Raw genomic sequence first — 20000 nt, forward strand, 5'->3', positions numbered from 1 at the left:
TTAAGATTTAATGTACTGAATCACTACCAATATTTACAGTACAAACTTGTGTACCAGAAACTATTAACCAAGACTTTGATAATGTAATCCCAAAAGTAACCTCCATTAAGATTACAGGAAGGATTGAAAATTTCCTACATATGTACCGTGGACTTAATATTTAATGTGTTGAATTACTACTGATATTTACGGTACAAACTTGTGTACCAGAAACTATTAACTAAGACTTTGATAATGTAATCTCAAAAGTAACCTCCATTAAGATTACAGGAAGGGCTGAAAATTTCCTAAATATGTACCGTGGACTTAATATTTAATGTGTTGAATTACTGCCGATATTTACAGTACAAACTTGTGTACCAGAAACTATTAACTAAGACTTTGATAACGTAATCCCAAAAGTAACCACCATTAAGATTACAGGAAGGGCTGAAAATTTCCTAAATATGTACCGTGGACTTAATATTTAATGTGTTGAATTACTGCCGATATTTACAGTACAAACTTGTGTACCAGAAACTATTAACTAAGACTTTGATAATGTAATCCCAAAACTAACCACCATTAAGATTACCGGAAGGGCTGAAAATTTCCTACATATGTACTGTGGAACTTAATATTTAATGTGTTGAATTATTACTGATATTTACGGTACAAACTTGTGTACCAGAAACTATTACCTAAAACTTTGATAATGTAATCCCAAAAGTAACCACCATTAAGATTACCGGAAGGACTGAAAATTTCCTACATATGTACCGTGGACTTAATATTTAATGTGTTGAATTACTACTGATATTTACGGTACAAACTTGTGTACCAGAAACTATTACCTAAGACTTTGATAATGTAATCCCAAAACTAACCACCATTAAGATTACAGGAAGGATTGAAAATTTCCTACATATGTACCGTGGACTTAATATTTAATGTATTGAATCACTGCCAATATTTACAGTACAAACTTGTGTACCAGAAACTATTACCTAAGACTTTGATAATGTAATCCCAAAAGTAACCTCCATTAAGATTACAGGAAGGGCTGAAAATTTCCTTCATATGTACCGTGGAACTAAATATTTAATGTGTTGAATTACTGCCAATATTTACAGTACAAACTTGTGTACCAGAAACTATTAACTAAGACTTTGATAATGTAATCCCAAAAGTAACCACCATTGAGATTACATTTTTGATGCATTTAATTATGACTACTTTAAAAAAATGTGGGATATTGATTGTGATTACTTGAAAAACTGTCATCGATTGTGATTGTGATTACAGATTATGTTTACACCAGGTCTGATGAGCATACACTATAAGCTCATTTTAACTTATTTCAAAATGTACACACACACACACACACACACATGTATATACACACACACACACAGTAATACACACATAGACAAGAAAACACAACCAAACACACACAAAGGTACACATAGGACAGGTATACATGACACACACACACACACACACACACAGTAATACACACATAGACAAGAAAACACACAACCAAACACACACAAAGGTACACATAGGACAGGTATACATGACACACACACACACACACACACACACACACACACACATGGTAATACACAAATAGACAAGAAAACACACATAAAGATACACATAGGAGAGGTACACATGACACACACACACACACACACACACACACACACACACGGTAATACACAAATACACAAGAAAACACACATAAAGATACACATAGGAGAGGTACACATGACACACACACACACACACACACACACACACACACACACACACACACACACACACACACACACTCACCTGGCCCCATTGTACTGAGTGTCCAAAAAATTGTTCTCTCCTTCCATCATTATAAGAACATAGTAATCTGCAATAACAAGCAAAAGCAACAATAACAGCAATAATAATAATAATAATAATAATAATAATAGCAAATTAATTATATCCTTTTATGTGTCTAGCGAAAATTAAAGAAAATGCTTATAAAAGAAGAATTTAGCGGAGATATCTAATTAAGCAGAGAGAGAGAGAGAGAGAGAGAGAGAGAGAGAGAGAGAGAGAGAGAGAGAGAGAGAGAGTGAATGTGATAGGCAGCAAAGGTCAAGAGAGACATAGAGAGAGAGAGAGAGAGAGAGAGAGAGAGAGAGAGAGAGAGAGAGAGAGAGAGAGAGAGAGAGAGAGAGAGAGAGAGAGAGAGACTGTCTATCTATCTATCTATCTATCTAAAGACTCTTAGGATATATATCTAATTAAGTTTAATGTATGATTATTAATAACTTATACAATTTAATGTTTCTGTAATTAAATGATTATTAGCAATATTAATTCTCTCTCTCTCTCTCTCTCTCTCTCTCTCACACACACAGAGAGAGAGAGAGAGAGAGAGAGAGAGAGAGAGATTTACATAGATTTACATAGAAAATCAGACCACACAGACCCCATGGTCCAGACTTGGTGGTCTGTCCTTAAACCTAAGTGATTTTACATTAATCAGAAGACTCCAAAACGTTGCATTTCTACTCTAGTTGATATTAAGTTGAAGGAAGTGACGGTCGAGCTTATTTTTGAAGGAGTCAATCGTGTTACACTGGACCACTGATGGTGGAAGCTTATTCCATTCTCGCACTACAACGTTGGTGAAGAAAAATTTGGTGCAATCTGAATTTACTTGTCTACATCTGAGTTTTAAGCCATTGTTCCTCGTGAGCAGACTGTCATCGATCATAAACAATGTTGATCTGTCTACATTCGTGAAACCATTAAGTATTTTAAAACATTCGATCAATTTTCCTCGGAGGCGACGTTTCTCAAGAGAGAACATGTTAAGGATAGAAAGCCTTTCTTCGTAGGATTTGTTGCGCAAGGAAGGGATCATTTTCGTCTGACGCTGAACACCTTCTAATTTAGCAATATCCTTTGCATGGTGGGGGACCAAAACTGTACCGCATATTCCAAGTGGGTCTGACTAAACTGTTGTAGAGCGGAGTATTACATCTTTATTCTTGAATACAAAGTTTCTTTTAATGAAGCCCAACATTCTGTTCGCTTTATTTGCTGCATCGATGCATTGCTGTGAGAATTTGAGGTTTGACGCGATTTTGACCCCCAAGTCTTTGACGCATTGAACGCTTTTGAGTTTAACGCCACGCATTTCGTATTCGAACTTCTTATTCCTCGTTCCAACTTGAAGGACCTGGCACTTGTCTACGTTAAAGGGCATCTCCCATCTATCCGACCAAGCTGAAATTTTGTGCAAATCCTCTTGGAGGCTTTGCCTGTCTTCGTCAGTGAGAACCGAGTTACCAATCTTTGTGTCGTCTGCAAATTTACTAATGCGGTTATTGAGTCCAACATCCACGTCGTTGATGTAAATAATGAAGAGCACTGGGCCAAGGAGCGAGCCCTTAGGGACGCCACTAGTGACAGGCTCCCACTCTGAGTTAAATCAGTAGATCACTACTCTTTGTTGTCTGTTGCTCAAACTATTCGATTTCCTTTGGTTTAATTGACCGTCAATACCTATTTGCTTTAATTTGTAAAGTAATTTATGATGCGGACTTTATCAAACGCTTTCTGAAATCAAGATAGACTACGCCCAGTGATTTGGTTATGTCATAAACAGTGAAGAGGTCGTTATAAAAGGTTAATAGGTTTGATAGGCAGGATCTTTTGTTTCGGAAGCCATGTTGTGAGTCCCCAATCAATGAGTGGCTTTCAAGGTAACTCACAATTTTGTCTCTAATTATGCCCTCAAGTAGCTTACCTACAACCGGGTTAGACTAATGGGCCTGTAATTACCTGGTACTTTTTGTCTCCTTTCTTGAAAATCGGTGTCACGTTAGCCTTTTTCCAATCTGAAGGGACGATGCCTTGTCGCAAGGACATATTGAATACGGTTGTGAGGGAGGAGAGTATTTCGCTCTTCGTTTCTTTCAGCAGAGTTGGATATACTTTGTCAGGTCCAGGACTTTTATTTGTTTTAAGTGAATGGAGAGCTTTAAGGACTTCATCGGTTGTTATTTCAAAATTAGGCAATGCATGCTCGAGATTTACAATAGTACTGGTGTTGGTGGTAGCGAGAGGAAGACTGTTAGTATTAAACACCGAGGAAAAGTAATTGTTTAAGAGGTTTGCAATGTGTTGGCTGTCAGTCACTAGTGCACCGTCGCTGTTTGTTAAAGGTCCAATACCACTTTTGATCGCCTTTCTGTTGTTTATATAACTGAAGAAAGATTTCGGGTTATTTTTACAGTTGGCTGCAATATTTTCTTCATGTCTACGCTTTGCCTGACCTACTAGTCTTTTTACTCGTCGCCTTGCATCATTATAGAGTCTAATGTTCTCGGGCGAGAGAGAGACACACACACACACACACACACACACACACACACACACACACAGAGAGAGAGAGAGAGAGAGAGAGAGAGAGAGAGAGAGAGAGAGAGACACACACACACACACACACACACACACACACACAGAGAGAGAGAGAGAGAGAGAGAGAGAGAGAGAGAGAGAGAGAGAGACACACACACACACACACACACAGAGAGAGAGAGAGAGAGAGAGAGAGAGAGAGAGAGAGAGAGAGACACACACACACACACACACACACACACACACACAGAGAGAGAGAGAGAGAGAGAGAGAGAGAGAGAGAGAGAGAGAGAGAGAGAGAGAGAGAGAGAGAGAAACACACACACACACACACACACAGAGAGAGAGAGAGAGAGAGAGAGAGAGAGAGAGAGAGAGAGAGAGAGAGAGAGAGAGAGAGAGAGAGAGAGAAACACACACACACACACACACACACAATAAATAAATAAATAAATAAATATCTCAGACCGTCTTTTTTTTCCTCTTCCTCTTAGACAACTCACACTTCAACGCCTTATTACAGCCGTCCCGTCCTCTCTCTCTTTATGTCCTCTTGTCTACCTCTTCCATGGACACCTCGCCTCTTGTTCCTCTTGATTTCCTTCACCTGCGCGGCGTAAAAACACGGAAAAAAGAGGAAAAGGAAGAGGAATTCGACATCTTCCCCCTCTCTACTACAGCTGACTGACAGACGTACCAACCCTCCCGAGTGTCCACCGTTAATAAAACACCTATTAAACGTACAAGTAAGGCACTAATGAGGTTTTAATTACATGTGTTCTTTTATTTATTTAATTTTAGGTTATTTAGAATGTCTCTCGTGGTGTTTTCAGTGATTAGGTTCAGTATATAAGGTGATTGGGTTGGTATCCCTGACCCGGTGGCCTGGGCAAAAGTACCAACCTTGCCTACATAAACATCTACGGTAAATCTTAACTAAACACTAATTAAATATGCTAGTAAGGCACTAATGAGGTTTTAATTACTTTTATTTAACTATTTATTTGAGTTTAGATTAGTTAGAAAAGCCTCATGTGCTGTATTTAATTCTTATTTTAAGTATATAAGGTGGTTGGGTTGGTAGCCTTGACCCGGTGGCCTGGACATTAGTACCAACCCTGCCTACATAAACATCTACGGTAAATATTGATTAAACACGGATTAATTACGGTAATTAGGCACTAATGATATCTTAATTATTTTTTTCTTCTATTTTTATGATTTTTAGGTTAACTAGGAGGCTGTGTGCTTTGTATTTTTGGATTAATTTAGATACTAGATTAGTTGCTTGGGTTGGTAGAAATGACTCGGTGCCCTGGACAGAATTACCAATCTCAGCTACAAAAACGTCAACGGTAAATATAAACTAAAACCTCATTAAATACGATAATAACACACTAATACGACTTTAATTACTTTTACTCTTGGTTTTAATTTCATTTTAGGTTATTTATAAGGTTAGGTACACTGTATTTTGCTATTAACTTAAGCAAATAATTTGGTTGGGTTGGTAGCCATGACCTGGTGACAGACAAGCGTACCAATCTCGTCTACATAAACATCCTTCGCAAATACTAACAAACTATTGAAATTAACAAATACAACACCATTCTGATACATTTGTAATATAATTTGTACCATATTTCGCATTTCAAGTTAATTTATAGTCATTTAATTCATGTATTTCTCGTGTATTCTTAAATGTCACAGTGGTATAGCGGCTGGCAGGCCTAGCTATAAATCCATGGGCCCAGTTCGAATCCCAGTATGGCCCACTTAGCTGTTGGACCACCACTAAGGCCTGGATGATGAATGTGAACCTGGGGACCCCTGGGGAAGGCACACCGTGGGACCCTGGAGGAGAAAGAGGGAGGAGGAGGAGGAGGAGACGGAGTTGAGCGCTGAGGCCGCGCGCACCTCACCAAATGCCTCAAACTTGATATTTTTCCTCCGTTCTTTTTCTCATGTGTATAATTTCTCTCTCTCTCTCTCTCTATTGTTCCCATCCTTTCTCTCCCTTCCAAACCCTTCTCTCTCTCTCTCTCTCTCTCTCTCTCTCTCTCTCTCTCTCTCTCTCTCTCTCTGGGGGTAGAAACAATAGCAATGTTACTCCTTACATAGTTTATAAAAATACATAATGGCAGTTGTGTTTAAGAGAAGAGGAAGAAGAAGAAGAAGAAGAAGAAGAGTAATAATAATAATAATAATAATAATAATAATAATAATAATAATAATAATAATAATAAAAGAAATATATATGTAAACAGGTCACAATAGATAAACAGATAGATAAATATAGATAAAACTTGATAAAAATAGAAGAGAGAGAGAGAGAGAGAGAGAGAGAGAGAGAGAGAGAGAGAGAGAGAGAGATTGATAAAAATGGAAATAAATAAAAACATTGATAAAACTGGAATAGATAAAATAGATAGATACAAAAAATATGACCTATCTAAAATATATACAAAAATAATAATAATAATAATAATAATAATAATAATAATAATAATAATAATAATAATAATAATAATAAAAATAAGTGTCTAGGTACTTCAAAATGTAGCTAGCTTATGATTAAAAAGTAGTAGTAGTAGTAGTAGTAGTAGTAGTAGTAGTAGTATATAAGATTTAAAAACCACTAATACTGTATAATTTGCACATAATTGTAGTAGTAGTAATAGTAGTAGTAGTAGTAGTAGTAGTAGTAGGAGGAGGAGGAGGAGGAGGAGGAGGAAGAAGAAAATATATTAGCAAGAGAAAGAGCGAGAGAGAGAGAGAGAGAGAGGTCCTAGTTCATTGTGGTGGTGGTGGTTGCTGTGGTCGTGGAGGAGGCGGAGGAGGAGGAGGAGGAAGAGGAGGAGGAAGAGAGGACAGGCTCTTCCTCCTTGTCATTGTCCTTCTCTCCGTCGAAAAACTCATTATCCGGTTCAATTCTGCAAGAGGAAGAGAAACTGTTCAATCTCTCACCTTTTCTTCTCCTTTTTTTAATCTGTGTTGTTTCCTATGTGCATACACACACACACACACACACACACACACACACACACACACACTCTATGTCTCCCTGTTCTGGCACTCCCTCTCTGCACACTCAATCCAGCTGCTCCCAACTCTCTCCCTGTTCTGGCACTCCCTCTCTGCACACTCAATCCTGCTGCTCCCAACTCCCTCCCTGTTCTGGCACTCCCTCTCTGCACACTCAATCCAGCTGCTCCCAACTCTCCCTGTTCTGGCACTCCCTCTCTGCACACTCAATCCTGCTGCTCCCAACTCTCTCCCTGTTCTGGCACTCCCTCTCTGCACACTCAATCCTGCTGCTCCCAACTCCCTCCCTGTTCTGGCACTCCCTCTCTGCACACTCAATCCAGCTGCTCCCAACTCTCCCTGTTCTGGCACTCCCTCTCTGCACACTCAATCCTGCTGCTCCCAACTCCCTCCCTGTTCTGGCACTCCCTCTCTGCACACTCAATCCAGCTGCTCCCAACCTCTTGTCCTCCTCCGAAAGGTGAAGTCGAGTGTCTGGGTCGAGGTCATCCGCTTCCTCCTTCTTGATGTCCATTCCGTCGCGAGGGACATCCTGCATTTGTACACTGAGGGGGGGAAGGAAGGAAGGGACATCAGTGCATTGTAATTATTAAAACTCATCTTTGTCATTTCATCCGAGGTCCGTTTCCACTCTTCTTCCTCCATTCCGCTCTGTCTTCCGCCCAATGCTTGTCCATTCCCATCACTGCCAAGTCTTCCTGTGTACACCTCCACGTTTTCCTAGGTCTGCCAAGTGGTCTCCGTTCTTCCACCTCCAGTCTCTCCCAGCACTGTGTCCTCCCCTGCTCTCCTCACATGTCCAAACCATCGGAGTCTTTCCCTTCTGAGCACTGTTTCCTACCTCCAGTCTCTCCAAAACTTCCTCCTCTCTTTCTACTTCTCTCCCTTCCTTCCTCCTCCTCCCCTCCCCCCTCACCCACCTTGGCGCGTGCTGGACCATTTTGAGGTTGTCGCACACATGTTTGACGATGGCCTCCAGGTACTGCCGCGAGTTACCGTTCTCCTGTCGTGTGATGACCTCCGGGTGCAGGGAGAAGTCCGGGGCGAAGTATTGGAAGTACTCTGGGGTGGGGGAGGGGGAGGATGGGGAGGGGGAGGGGGAGGCTTGTTAGGATTATTGTAAGTTTATGTGGTTATTGTTTCATTATTTTTTTCTTGTTTCGATATTTTTGTTTCTCTCTCTCTCTCTCTCTCTCTCTCTCTCTCTCTCTCTCTCTCTCTCTCTCTCTCTCTCTCTCTCTCTCTCTCTCTCTCTCTCTTCTTCTTCTTCTGTTTTCTTTCTCTTCTTCTCTCTCTCTTCCTTTCTATGTCCTCCTCCTCCTCCTCCTCCTCTCTTCCGTAACACTTTCTCTCTCTTCCCTCTGTTCCTCCTACTCTCTCTCTCTCTCTCTCTCTCTCTCTCTCTCTCTCTCTCTCTCTCTCTCTCTCTCTCTCTCTCTCTCTTCTTCCTACAAACTCTATCATCTCTCTCCCTTCCTCCTCCTCCTCCTCCTCCTCCTCCCTCCACTCACCAGTGTTGTAGGGTATCTCCGTGGGCATGTCAGTGTCCACCAACAACCCCGTTTCGTATGCCCAGCAGCGCGCCACGTTGCGAGGAGTATACCCCCCACCCCCCAGCACCAGGAGGGGCACCCCGAACTTTTTGGTGAAGTTAACGCACTCTCTGAAGGGGAGAAAGAGGAACATCAATATGCGGAAGAGAGATTGGAATGAGTCAAATTGGTAGATCGAAACGGATGAGAGGAGAAAAACATTAAGGAAAAAAGGGGTGAGATGCTGGCTGACTCTTGCATATGGGATTTGGACGGTATAGAGATTATTACTGTTATTTCTGTTACACCAGACACGGGGTAGTTGTAATCTGCAATCGTAATCAATAACAATCAATTACAGTTTTTCAAGGCATTGTAATCAAGTACCCTCTATTTGGATGGCATAGAGATTATTACTGTTATTTCTGTTACACCAGACACGGGGTAGTTGTAATCTGCAATCGTAATCAATAACAATCAATTACAGTTTTTCAAGGCATTGTAATCAAGGACCCTCTATTTGGATGGCATAGAGATTATTACTGTTATTTCTATTACACCAGACGAGGGGTAGTTGTAATCTGCAATCGTAATCAATAGCAATCAATTACAGTTTTTCAAGGCATCGTAATCAAGTACCCTCTATTTGGATGGCATAGAGATTATTACTGTTATTTCTATTACACCAGACAAGGGGTAGTTGTAATCTGCAATCGTAATCAATAACAATCAATTACAGTTTTTCAAGGCATCATAATCAAGTACCCTCTATTTGGATGGCATAGAGATTATTACTGTTATTTCTGTTACACCAGACACGGGGTAGTTGTAATCTGCAATCGTAATCAATAGCAATCAATTACAGTTTTTCAAGGCATTGTAATCAAGAACCCTCTCATTTGTTTTAAGTAATCGTAGAGGTAATTCAATGCGTTAAATATGTAATTGTTATCTTGTTTGGTCTTGGGATTATATTATCAGTAATCGTAAAAGTAATTCAATGCGTTAAATATGTAATTGTTATCTTGTTGTCTTTTGGGATTATATTATCAGTAATCATAAAGCTAATTCAATGCGTTAAATATGTAATTGTTATCTTGTTGTCTTTTGGGATTATATTATCAGTAATCGTAAAAGTAATTCAATGCGTTAAATATGTAATTGTTATCTTGTTGTCTTCTGGGATTATATTATCAGTAATCATAAAAGTAATTCAATGCGTTAAATATGTAATTGTTATCTTGTTGTCTTCTGGGATTATATTATCAGTAATCGTAAAAGTAATTCAATGCGTTAAATATGTAATTGTTATTTTGTTGTCTTCTGGGATTATATTATCAGTAATCGTAAAAGTAATTCAATGCGTTAAATATGTAATTGTTATCTTGTTGTCTTCTGGGATTATATTATCAGTAATTGTAAGGGTAATTCAATACGTTAATTATGTAATTCTTATCTTGTTGTCTTCTGGGATTATATTATCAGTAATCGTAAGGGTAATTCAATGCGTTAATTATGTAATTGTTATCTTGTTGTCTTCTGGGATTATATTATCAGTAATTGTAAGGGTAATTCAATACGTTAATTATGTAATTCTTATCTTGTTGTCTTCTGGGATTATATTATCAGTAATCGTAAAAGTAATTCAATGCGTTAAATATGTAATTGTTATCTTGTTGTCTTCTGGGATTATATTATCAGTAATTGTAAGGGTAATTCAATACGTTAATTATGTAATTCTTATCTTGTTGTCTTCTGGGATTATATTATCAGTAATCATAAAGCTAATTCAATGCGTTAAATATGTAATTGTTATCTTGTTGTCTTTTGGGATTATATTATCAGTAATCGTAAGGGTAATTCAATAAGTTAAATATGTAATTGTTATCTTGTTGTCTTCTGGGATTATATTATCAGTAATCATAAAAGTAATTCAATGCGTTAAATATGTAATTGTTATCTTGTTGTCTTTTGGGATTATATTATCAAAGTTTTAGTTAGTGTTTTTTGGTACACAAGGTATGCACTGTAAATATCTGTAGTAATTCAAAACATTAAAACACATTAAATATTTAGTGCCATGGTATACTTGTAGGAAATTTGCAAGTTCACCTTTCAATTCTTCCTGTAAAGACATCATCTCTCTCTCTCTCTCTCTCTCTCTCTCTCTCTCTCTCTCTCTCTCTCTCTCTAAACACACACACACACACACACACACATTAAATCGCTTTACTTAAATATGTGTGAGTGTGAGTGTGTGTGTGTGTGTGTGTGTGTGTGTTTCTAGTACACACACACACACACGCACACGCACACACACACACTCACCCATGCCCCTTGGTGGAGAGAGAGAAACATCCAAGCCTATCCCCGGAGAGTGAGTCTGCCCCGCACTGAAGCACAATGGCGGTGGGCCGATAGTAGTCGATGACCGCCTCGATGACTGGCTTGAAGACCTGAGTGTAGCTTGCGTCGTCAATCCCCTCCTTCAGCGGAACATTGACGGAGTAGTATCGCCCGCTCTCGTGGCCGATCTCAAACATGTCGCCTGGGGATACAACAGCAAAAATGAGTCACTTATATCTTCATTGAATTTATGTAAAGAGTCCTAAGCATCTGTATAATCTATGTAAAAACCCAGTAGGTCTTCCTCTGTGCCTCACCTGTGCCGGGGAAGAACATAAAAAAAGGTCTTGGAATCTATATCAATCTATGTATTCCTAGCCTATCCCCTTAATATCTATCTCAGTCTATGTAAACACCTAACCTAACCATACCTAATACAACCTAACATAACATCACTCCCATAAAAATCCATATAAATACACTAACCAAACAGACCTCAACATCTATATCAATCTATGTAACCACCCTCCCCCCCCTCTCTCTCTCTCTCTCTCTCTCACCTGTGCCGGGGAAGAAGTAGTTTCCGTACTTGTGGAAGGACACGGTCATGACACGGTCGGTGAGGTAGAAGGCTTCCTGTACGCCGTCCCCATGGTGGATGTCTATGTCGATGTACAGCACGCGGGGGTGGTACCTAAGGGGGGGGGGTAGGGGAAGGGGGGAGGAAGAGATGGATGTGAGCGGATGAATGGGTCTGGTGTGCTGGGTATCATGTGTTTGAAGATACCCTAAACTTAACCTAACCTAACCTAACAAAACCCCAAAGTCTAAGGTTAGGTCTTGACTCAGAAAATTCATCCATGGTTCCTTATTAATGAGACTTTCTATACAACAAAGTGAGGTCATTCTGTGTTGATTTATACCATACGTCACTGGCTGTCATGTGTTTGAAGATACCCTAAACTTAACCTAACATAACCTAACAAAACCCCAAACAGTCACTATAGGCTTTGACTCAGAAAATTCATATATGCTTCCTTACTAATGAGACTTTCTATACAACAAAGTGAGGTCATTCTGTGTTGATTTATACCATAAGGTGCTGGCTATCATGTGTTTGGAGATACCCTAAACTTAACCTAACCTAACCTAACAAAACCCCAAACAGTCACTATAGGTCTTGACTCAGAAAATTTGTATATGCTTCCTTACTAATGAGACTTTCTATACAACAAAGTGAGGTCATTCTGTGTTGATTTATACCATAAGTCGCTGGCTGTCATGTGTTTGAAGATACCCTAAACTTAACCTAACCTAACCTAACAAAACCCCAAACAGTCACTATAGATCTTGACTCAGAAAATTCATATATACTTCCTTACTAATGAGACTTTCTATACAACAAAGTGAGGTCATTCTGTGTTGATTTATACCATAAGTCGCTGGCTATCATGTGTTTGAAGATACCCTAAACCTAACCTAACCTACCCTACCCTATGCTAACCTAACCTAACCGACCCTCTGGTAACCTAACCTATGCTAACCTAACTCTATGCTAACCTAACTTAACCTAACCCTACCCTATGCTAACCTAACCTAACTTAACCTATCCTACCATATGCTAACCTAACCTAATCTAACCTACCCTACCCTATGCTAACCTAACCTAACTTAACCTATCCAACCATATGCTAACCTAACCTAACCTAACCTACCCTACCCTATGCTAACCTAACCTAACCGACCCTCTGGTAACCGACCCTCTGGTAACCGACCCTCTGGCAACCGACCCTCTGGCAACCGACCCTCTGGTAACCGACCCTCTGGTAACCGACCCTCTGGTAACCTAACTCTATGCTAACCCAACCTAACCGACCCTCTGGTAACCGACCCTCTGGTAACCGACCCTCTGGTAACCGACCCTCTGGTAACCTAACTCTATGCTAACCCAACCTAACCGACCCTCTGGTAACCGACCCTCTGGTAACCTAACTCTATGCTAACCTAACTTAACCTACCCTACCCAATGCTAACCTAACCTAACTGACCCTATGCTAACCTAACCTAACTCTATGCTAACCTAACTTAACCTACCCTACCCTATGCTAACCTAACCTAACTTAACCTATCCTACCATATGCTAACCTAACCTAATCTAACCCTACCCTATGCTAACCTAACCCTAGTCTAACCTAACCTAACCTAACCTATGCTAACTTCCACCCCTCCATACTCACTTCAGCATGTGTTTGAAGATACCTACCCTAACCTAACCTAACCTAACCTAACCTAACCTAACCTAACCTATGCTAACCTAACCTAACCTAACTTAACCTAACCTATGCTAACCTAACTTAACCTAACCTGCCCTACCCTACCCTACCCTATGCTAACCTAACCTAACCTAACCTATGCTAACTTCCACCCCTCCATACTCACTTCAGCATGTGTTTGAAGATACCTACCCTAACCTAACCTAACCTAACCTAACCTATGCTAACCTAACCTAACCTACCCTAACCTAACCTAACCTAACCTAACCTAACCTAACCTACCCTAACCTAACCTAACCTAACCTAACCTATGCTAACCTAACCTACCCTATGCTAACTTCCACCCCCCCGTACTCACTTCAGCATCTCCAGAATAGCAATCACAATATCGTTCACATAGCAGAAGCCCGACGCCTCGAACTTCTTAGCGTGGTGGAGCCCCCCAGACCAGTTGACCGCCACATCGCAGCAGTGGTGGTTGAGCTTGACGGCTCCCTCCAGCGACGCCCCCGTGTACATGGAGCAGAAGTCGTAGAGGCCGTCAAACACTGGGCTATGGGCGGGGGAGGGGGAGGAGGGGTTAGTGTGTTCGGAAATGCAGAGGAAAGAAAAAGGGAGATTAGAGATGGAGAAAATAAAGATGAGAGATAGAGAGAGAGAGAGAGAGAGAGAGAGAGAGAGAGAGAGAGAGAGAGAGAGGAGCATAGGAAGAAGAGAAAAAGGAATAAATACTACTACTATTACTACTACTACTACTACTACTAATAATAATAATAATAATAATAATAATAATAATAATAATAATACCACTACTACTACTACTACTACTACCACCACTACTACTACTACTACTACTACTACTACTACTACTACTACTACTACTATTACTCACCAATCATCCGCCATGTTGAATTGTCCGAGGTTTTTAGTGAAGTTTTGGACATTTTGTGGCGAAACTCTCATTAGAAAGTCAATATATTCCTCCGAGTGAAACCTGAGAGAGAGAGAGAGAGAGAGAGAGAGAGAGAGAGAGAGAGAGAGAGAGAGAGAGAGAGAGAGAGGTAGAGAGTCAATTAGTATAAAAATTTTCCTGTTTTTTTTTTTTTTTTTTTTTTTTTCATTCTTATCTACCTCTAAATCTACCAACCTCAACCAGTTACCAGCTAGTATCTACCACCTCCCCTAAGCTCTCTACCAGACTCAACCACTCACCGTGTCATGTCGTGGAAGTTGGCTCGGTAGGGCCGGTAGATCTGAAGCTTCTTGTATAGACCGTAGTGGAGGACCAGGCTGTGTGTGATGGATAACCGGTGTGGCTTCATGGGGTGACCCGGGCCTGGGGGGGAGAGTGGGGGGGGGGCGGGGGGGGAAACGGGGGGGGAGGGAGATTAGTGATAAACAGAAGAGGGAAATTGGTGTAAAGAATTCATTTCGTCCTGAGTGATAAGCCTGGCGATAAATACTTAATGGGTGTTGAAGAGCCAGAGCATTGTGTGTGTGTGTGTGTGTGTGTGTGTGTGTGTGTGTGTGTGTGTGTGTGTGTGTGTGTGTGTGTGTGTGTGTAATGGGTGTTGATAACTCTATCCACGACAGATACGCGAGGCCGGCTCCACGCACCATCGTCAAAACGGATCTTCTCCAGTGTATATCCACACCCAAGGGTAATTCTTCCACGCCAGACAGGTTGGTCAGACACTCTACCTGGTGTTCTATTCAAGGTTTCCCTCCACAGCTGGGCTCTAAACACCTTCAAGCATCAAATAAGTACCCTTGCTGACCACATATCATGGACCACTAATTGTAATATCGGTCGTTCCTGTAATATCCAAGGCTTCTAACCCCGATATTCCCCCTTGAGGATAATATTCAAACACCCAAGCACCTTTCAAGATCCCAAACACCCGAAAAAACACGAGAAAAACAGAAAAACATAAGAATATTTCACCACAAATCATGGACCACTAATTGTAATATCGGCCGTTCCTGTAATATCCAAGGCTTCTAACCCTGATATTCCCCCTTGAGGATAATATTCAAACACCCAAGCACCTTTAAAGCTCCCAAACACCCGAAAAATCATGATAAAACACAAGAAAAACACAAAAACTAAAGAATATTCATGAACCACTAAAAGTAATATTGGCTCTTCCTGTAATATCCAAGGCTCCTAACCCCGATATTCCCCCTTGAGGATAATATTCAAACACCCAAGCACCTCTCAGGATCCCAAACACCCTAAAAATCATGATAAAACACAAGAAAAACAGAAAAACATAAGAATATTTCACCACAAAACATGAACCACTAAAAGTAATATTGGCTCTTGCTGTAATATCCAAGCCTTCTAACCCTGATATTCCCCCCTGAGGATAATATTCAAACACCCAAGCACCTTTTAAGCTCCCAGACACCCCAAAAAACACGATAAAACACGAGAAAAACAGAAAAACATAAGAATATTTCACCACAAAACATGAACCACTAAAAGTAATATTGGCTCTTCCTGTAATATCCAAGCCTTCTAACCCCGATATTCCCCCTTGAGGATAATATTCAAACACCCAGGCACCTTTCAAGATCCCAAACACCCGAAAAATCATGATAAAACACAAGAAAAACAGAAAAACTTAAGAATATTCATGAACCACTAAAAGTAATATTGGCTCTTCCTGTAATATCCAAGCCTTCTAACCCCGATATTCCCCCTTGAGGATAATATTCAAACACCCAAGCACCTTTAAAGCTCCCAAACACCCGAAAAAACACGATAAAACACGAGAAAAACAGAAAAACATAAGAATATTTCACCACAAACCATGAACCACTAATACAAATATCGGCTCCTCCTGTAATATCTAAGCCTTCTAACCCCGATATTCCCCCTTGAGGATAATATTCAAACACCCAAGCACCTTTCAAGCTCCCAAACACCCCAAAAAACACGAGAAAACACGAGAAAAACACAAAAAAACACGAATATTTTCCTAACAAACACACACACGCGCTTGAGTCCACCAATATTCCCGGCCCTTCCTGTAATATCTGAGGCTTCTAACCGCGATATTCCCCTCTCAGAATATTCTTTAGGGTTTATAGTATTAATTAAGGGTTAAATAAGGCCTTACCGTAGTGGAAATTCCCGACATCAGGGTCATAGAAGTACGCCACCGTCTTGCCCCCCATGGCTGTTTTGTTTACCTCCTCACAACGGCGTCATCATCGTCATCAGCAGCCTCCTCCTTCCGTACGGGGTCACTAATGGAAGATTGATTGATGGATTGATTGATTGGCCTCGTTGCCATGACAACCCTCGCCTCGTCTTGTTTTTCGTGTGTTTTTGTTTATTTTTTATTTATTTTTTGTTTTGTTTTTTTTCTTCCTCACATTTCATTGTCTTAACAAACTACTACTACTATTACTACTACTACTACTACTACTACTACTACTACTACTACTACTACTACTACTACTACTACTACTACTACTACTACTACTACTGCTACCACTACTACTACTACTACTGCTACTACTACTACTATTACTACTACTACTACTACTACTACTACTACTACTACTACTACTATTACCACTACTACTACTACTAATACTATCAGCGGGGATTTTTCAGTCACCGCCGAGTGGCTTAAAACTACCCACATTCTGTCCTGAAGACCTCCCATTAACAGGGTAGGCGGTGGCTGAGTGGTAGCGTGCTGGGCCCACATTCACCGCGTGATGGACGACGCGGGTTCGAATCCCCACGCTACCACCTGGGATTTTTCAGTCACCGCCGAGTGGCTTAAAACTACCCACATGCTGTCCTGAAGACCAGCCATCAACCCGGACTGTAGAGGAAACCGTTCAAGCATAAGGGGTTTGGACAGCACAGGGATGAAAGAGTGAAGATGCTGGTTAACTCTTGCATAAGGGGTTTGGACAGCACAGGGATGAAAGAGTGAAGATGCTGGTTAACTCTTGCATAAGGGGTTTGGACAGCACAGGGATGAAAGAGTGAAGATGCTGGTTAACTCTTGCATAAGGGATTTGGACAGCACAGGGATGAAAGAGTGGAGATGCTGGTTAACTCTTGCATAAGGGATTTGGACAGCACAGGGATGAAAGAGTGGAGATGCTGGTTAACTCTTGCATAAGGGATTTGGACAGCACAGGGATGAAAGAGTGAAGATGCTGGTTAACTCTTGCATTAGGGAGTTGGACAGCACAGGGATGAAAGAGTGAAGATGCTGGTTAACTCTTGCATAAGGGAGTTGGACAGCACAGGGATGAAAGAGTGGAGATGCTGGTTAACTCTTGCATAAGGGGTTTGGACAGCACAGGGATGAAAGAGTGGAGATGCTGGTTAACTCTTGCATAAGGGATTTGGACGGCACAGGGATGAAAGAGTGGAGATGCTGGTTAACTCTTGCATAAGGGAGTTGGACAGTATAAGGATGAAAGAGTGGAGATGCTGGTTAACTCTTGCATAAGGGAGTTGGACAGCACAGGGATGAAAGAGTGGAGATGCTGGTTAACTCTTGCATAAGGGAGTTGGACAGCACAGGGATGAAAGAGTGGAGATGCTGATTAACTCTTGCATTAGTGAAACACCACGCGTCCAAGTGAATCAAGAAGGAGTTCCGGGGGGCAGCATGAGCCGAGAGGAGATGGCGCCACTATAAACACTTGCCTGCGCCATGACGGGCTGGGGCCAACTACCATCCGGGCCCCTCAAGCAGGCCTACAACAGGAAGCATTTATACAAGAGCTAAAATCCATACTAGCTTATATATATTTATTTTTACAATTGCACAATATTACAAGGACAAAAATAGAGTAGTATTTAATATTACACCATTTATTAATAGTAAAATATATATGTTTTACGAGTATGGACAGGAATGGAGATTAGGATTTTGTTGTAAGCCCTTCACGGTTTTTATATCTATTCCTTCTATTCGCTGTTTCTTCCTTCCTTCCTTCCTTTCTTTCTCTCCTTCGCCTTTTAAGCGTTCCTTCTATTCCCTCCTTCACGATCCTTTTCCTTCTATTCCCTCCTTCGTTCTTCCTTCATTTCTTTCTTTCTTTCTCTCCTTCGCCTATTATGCGTTCCTTCTATTCCCTCCTTCGCTTTCTTTCTTTCTTTCTTTCTCTCCTTCACGATCCTTCTATGCATTTCCTTCTATTCCCTCCTTCGTTCTTCCTTAATTTCTTTCTTTCTTTCTCTCCTTCGCCTTTCATGCGTTCCTTCTATTCCCTCCTTCGTTCATCCTTCATTTCTATCTTTCTTTCTCTCCTTCACGAGCCTTTCATGCATTTCCTTCTATTCCCTCTTTCGTTATTCCTTTGTTTTTTGCTTAATTCCTCTTTCTTTCCTTCATCTTTTGTTCATTCCTTCTGTTCCCTTCTTCCGTTCTTTCTCTTTTTCCTTTCTTTCTCTCTTTCTTATTTTCTTCATATTTTTTTCCTTCATTTTCTCTTTCTTTTTCATTTTCGTTATTGTGATTTATCTCCTCCTCCTCCTCCTCCTTCTTCGTTTACTGTTCTTCTATTCCTCCTCCTCCTCCTCCTCCTTCTTCTTCGTTTACTGTTCTTCTATTCCTCCTCCTCCTCCTCCTCCTCCTCCTCCTTCTTCTTCGTTTACTGTTCTTCTATTCCTCCTCCTCCTCCTCCTCCTCCTCCTTCTTCTTCTTCTTCTTCTTCATTTACTGTTCTTCTATTCCTCCTCCTCCTCCTTCTTCTTCTTCTTCTTCATCATTTACTGTTCTTCTATTCCTCCTCCTCCTCCTCCTCCTCCTCCTCCTTCTTCTTCTTCTTCATCATTTACTGTTCTTCTATTCTACTCTTCCTCCTCCTCCTCCTCCTCCTCCTCCTCCTCTTCTTTAATCGATTCACCTCTATTTCTTCCTTCCTTTATTTAATTGGTCTTCGTCTTTCTATCATCATATAATTATTGCATCATCGTGAGTATAATGCCTATTACATAAGGTCTGTACACACACACACACACACACACACACACACACACACACACACACATGTACGGTATTTTCTTTACAATAAGTATAAATAAAAGTAACATTAATAATAATGATAATAATGATAATGATAATAATAATAATAATAATAATAATAATAATAAAATGGTAACAATATTATAATGGTTACTCTCTCTCTCTCTCTCTCTCTCTCTCTCTCTCTCTCTCTCTCTCTCTCTCTCTCTCGTACGCACACAGGATATGTATAACCCCCAAGCCAGACATCCGTACACACTCTGTAATTTACACGCACACACGGGCGGGACATGTCCGTACGGGGACGTGCCAAGACTCGTCACCGCCGCCCCGCCCAGCGGCCGGCAGCCCCTGGGCGCCGCGCGGTGCCGTGCCCGCCGCGGGTGTGTTCGCCCGCC

General features: G+C 40.8%; 2 protein-coding genes, 1 long non-coding RNA gene and 1 pseudogene across 4 annotated transcripts in view; all 4 read right to left on the reverse strand.

Annotated features, from left to right (window-relative positions):
- Window positions 1-5106, reverse strand: part of LOC126987187 (3-phosphoinositide-dependent protein kinase 1-like) — a 13946-nt gene extending 8840 nt beyond the window's left edge. The window contains exons 1-2 of one of the 2 annotated variants that reach the window (XM_050843991.1): window positions 4899-5106; window positions 1819-1885 (exon numbers count right to left, since the gene is read on the reverse strand). In XM_050843991.1, coding sequence (XP_050699948.1) covers window positions 1819-1868 — 50 coding nt within the window. In that variant the 5' untranslated portion in view covers window positions 1869-1885; window positions 4899-5106. The remainder of the gene's footprint in view (window positions 1-1818; window positions 1886-4898) is intronic. The other variant, XM_050843992.1, reaches the window with a different exon arrangement.
- Window positions 5107-6501: 1395 nt separating this feature from the next.
- Window positions 6502-16848, reverse strand: LOC126987199 (histone deacetylase 3-like). Its single transcript, XM_050844004.1, has 10 exons — window positions 16717-16848; window positions 14804-14927; window positions 14484-14585; window positions 13950-14144; window positions 11879-12012; window positions 11301-11520; window positions 8952-9103; window positions 8361-8502; window positions 7881-7985; window positions 6502-7328 (listed from the first exon to the last, which is right to left on the reverse strand). Exons 1-10 carry the CDS (start codon window positions 16772-16774, stop codon window positions 7184-7186), a joined length of 1377 nt encoding a protein of 458 aa, XP_050699961.1. The 5' UTR covers window positions 16775-16848; the 3' UTR covers window positions 6502-7183.
- A 1521-nt stretch (window positions 16849-18369) lies between these two features.
- Window positions 18370-19194, reverse strand: LOC126987200 (uncharacterized). Its single transcript, XR_007740405.1, has 2 exons — window positions 18891-19194; window positions 18370-18822 (listed from the first exon to the last, which is right to left on the reverse strand). It is a non-coding gene; the product is annotated as an uncharacterized LOC126987200 (long non-coding RNA).
- Window positions 19195-19329: 135 nt separating this feature from the next.
- LOC126987431 (basic proline-rich protein-like) overlaps window positions 19330-20000 on the reverse strand; it is a 1702-nt pseudogene continuing 1031 nt past the window's right edge.

The sequence above is a fragment of the Eriocheir sinensis genome, chromosome 64, assembly GCF_024679095.1.
Source record: "Eriocheir sinensis breed Jianghai 21 chromosome 64, ASM2467909v1, whole genome shotgun sequence".
In the NCBI taxonomy this organism is placed as follows: Eukaryota; Metazoa; Arthropoda; class Malacostraca; order Decapoda; family Varunidae; genus Eriocheir; species Eriocheir sinensis.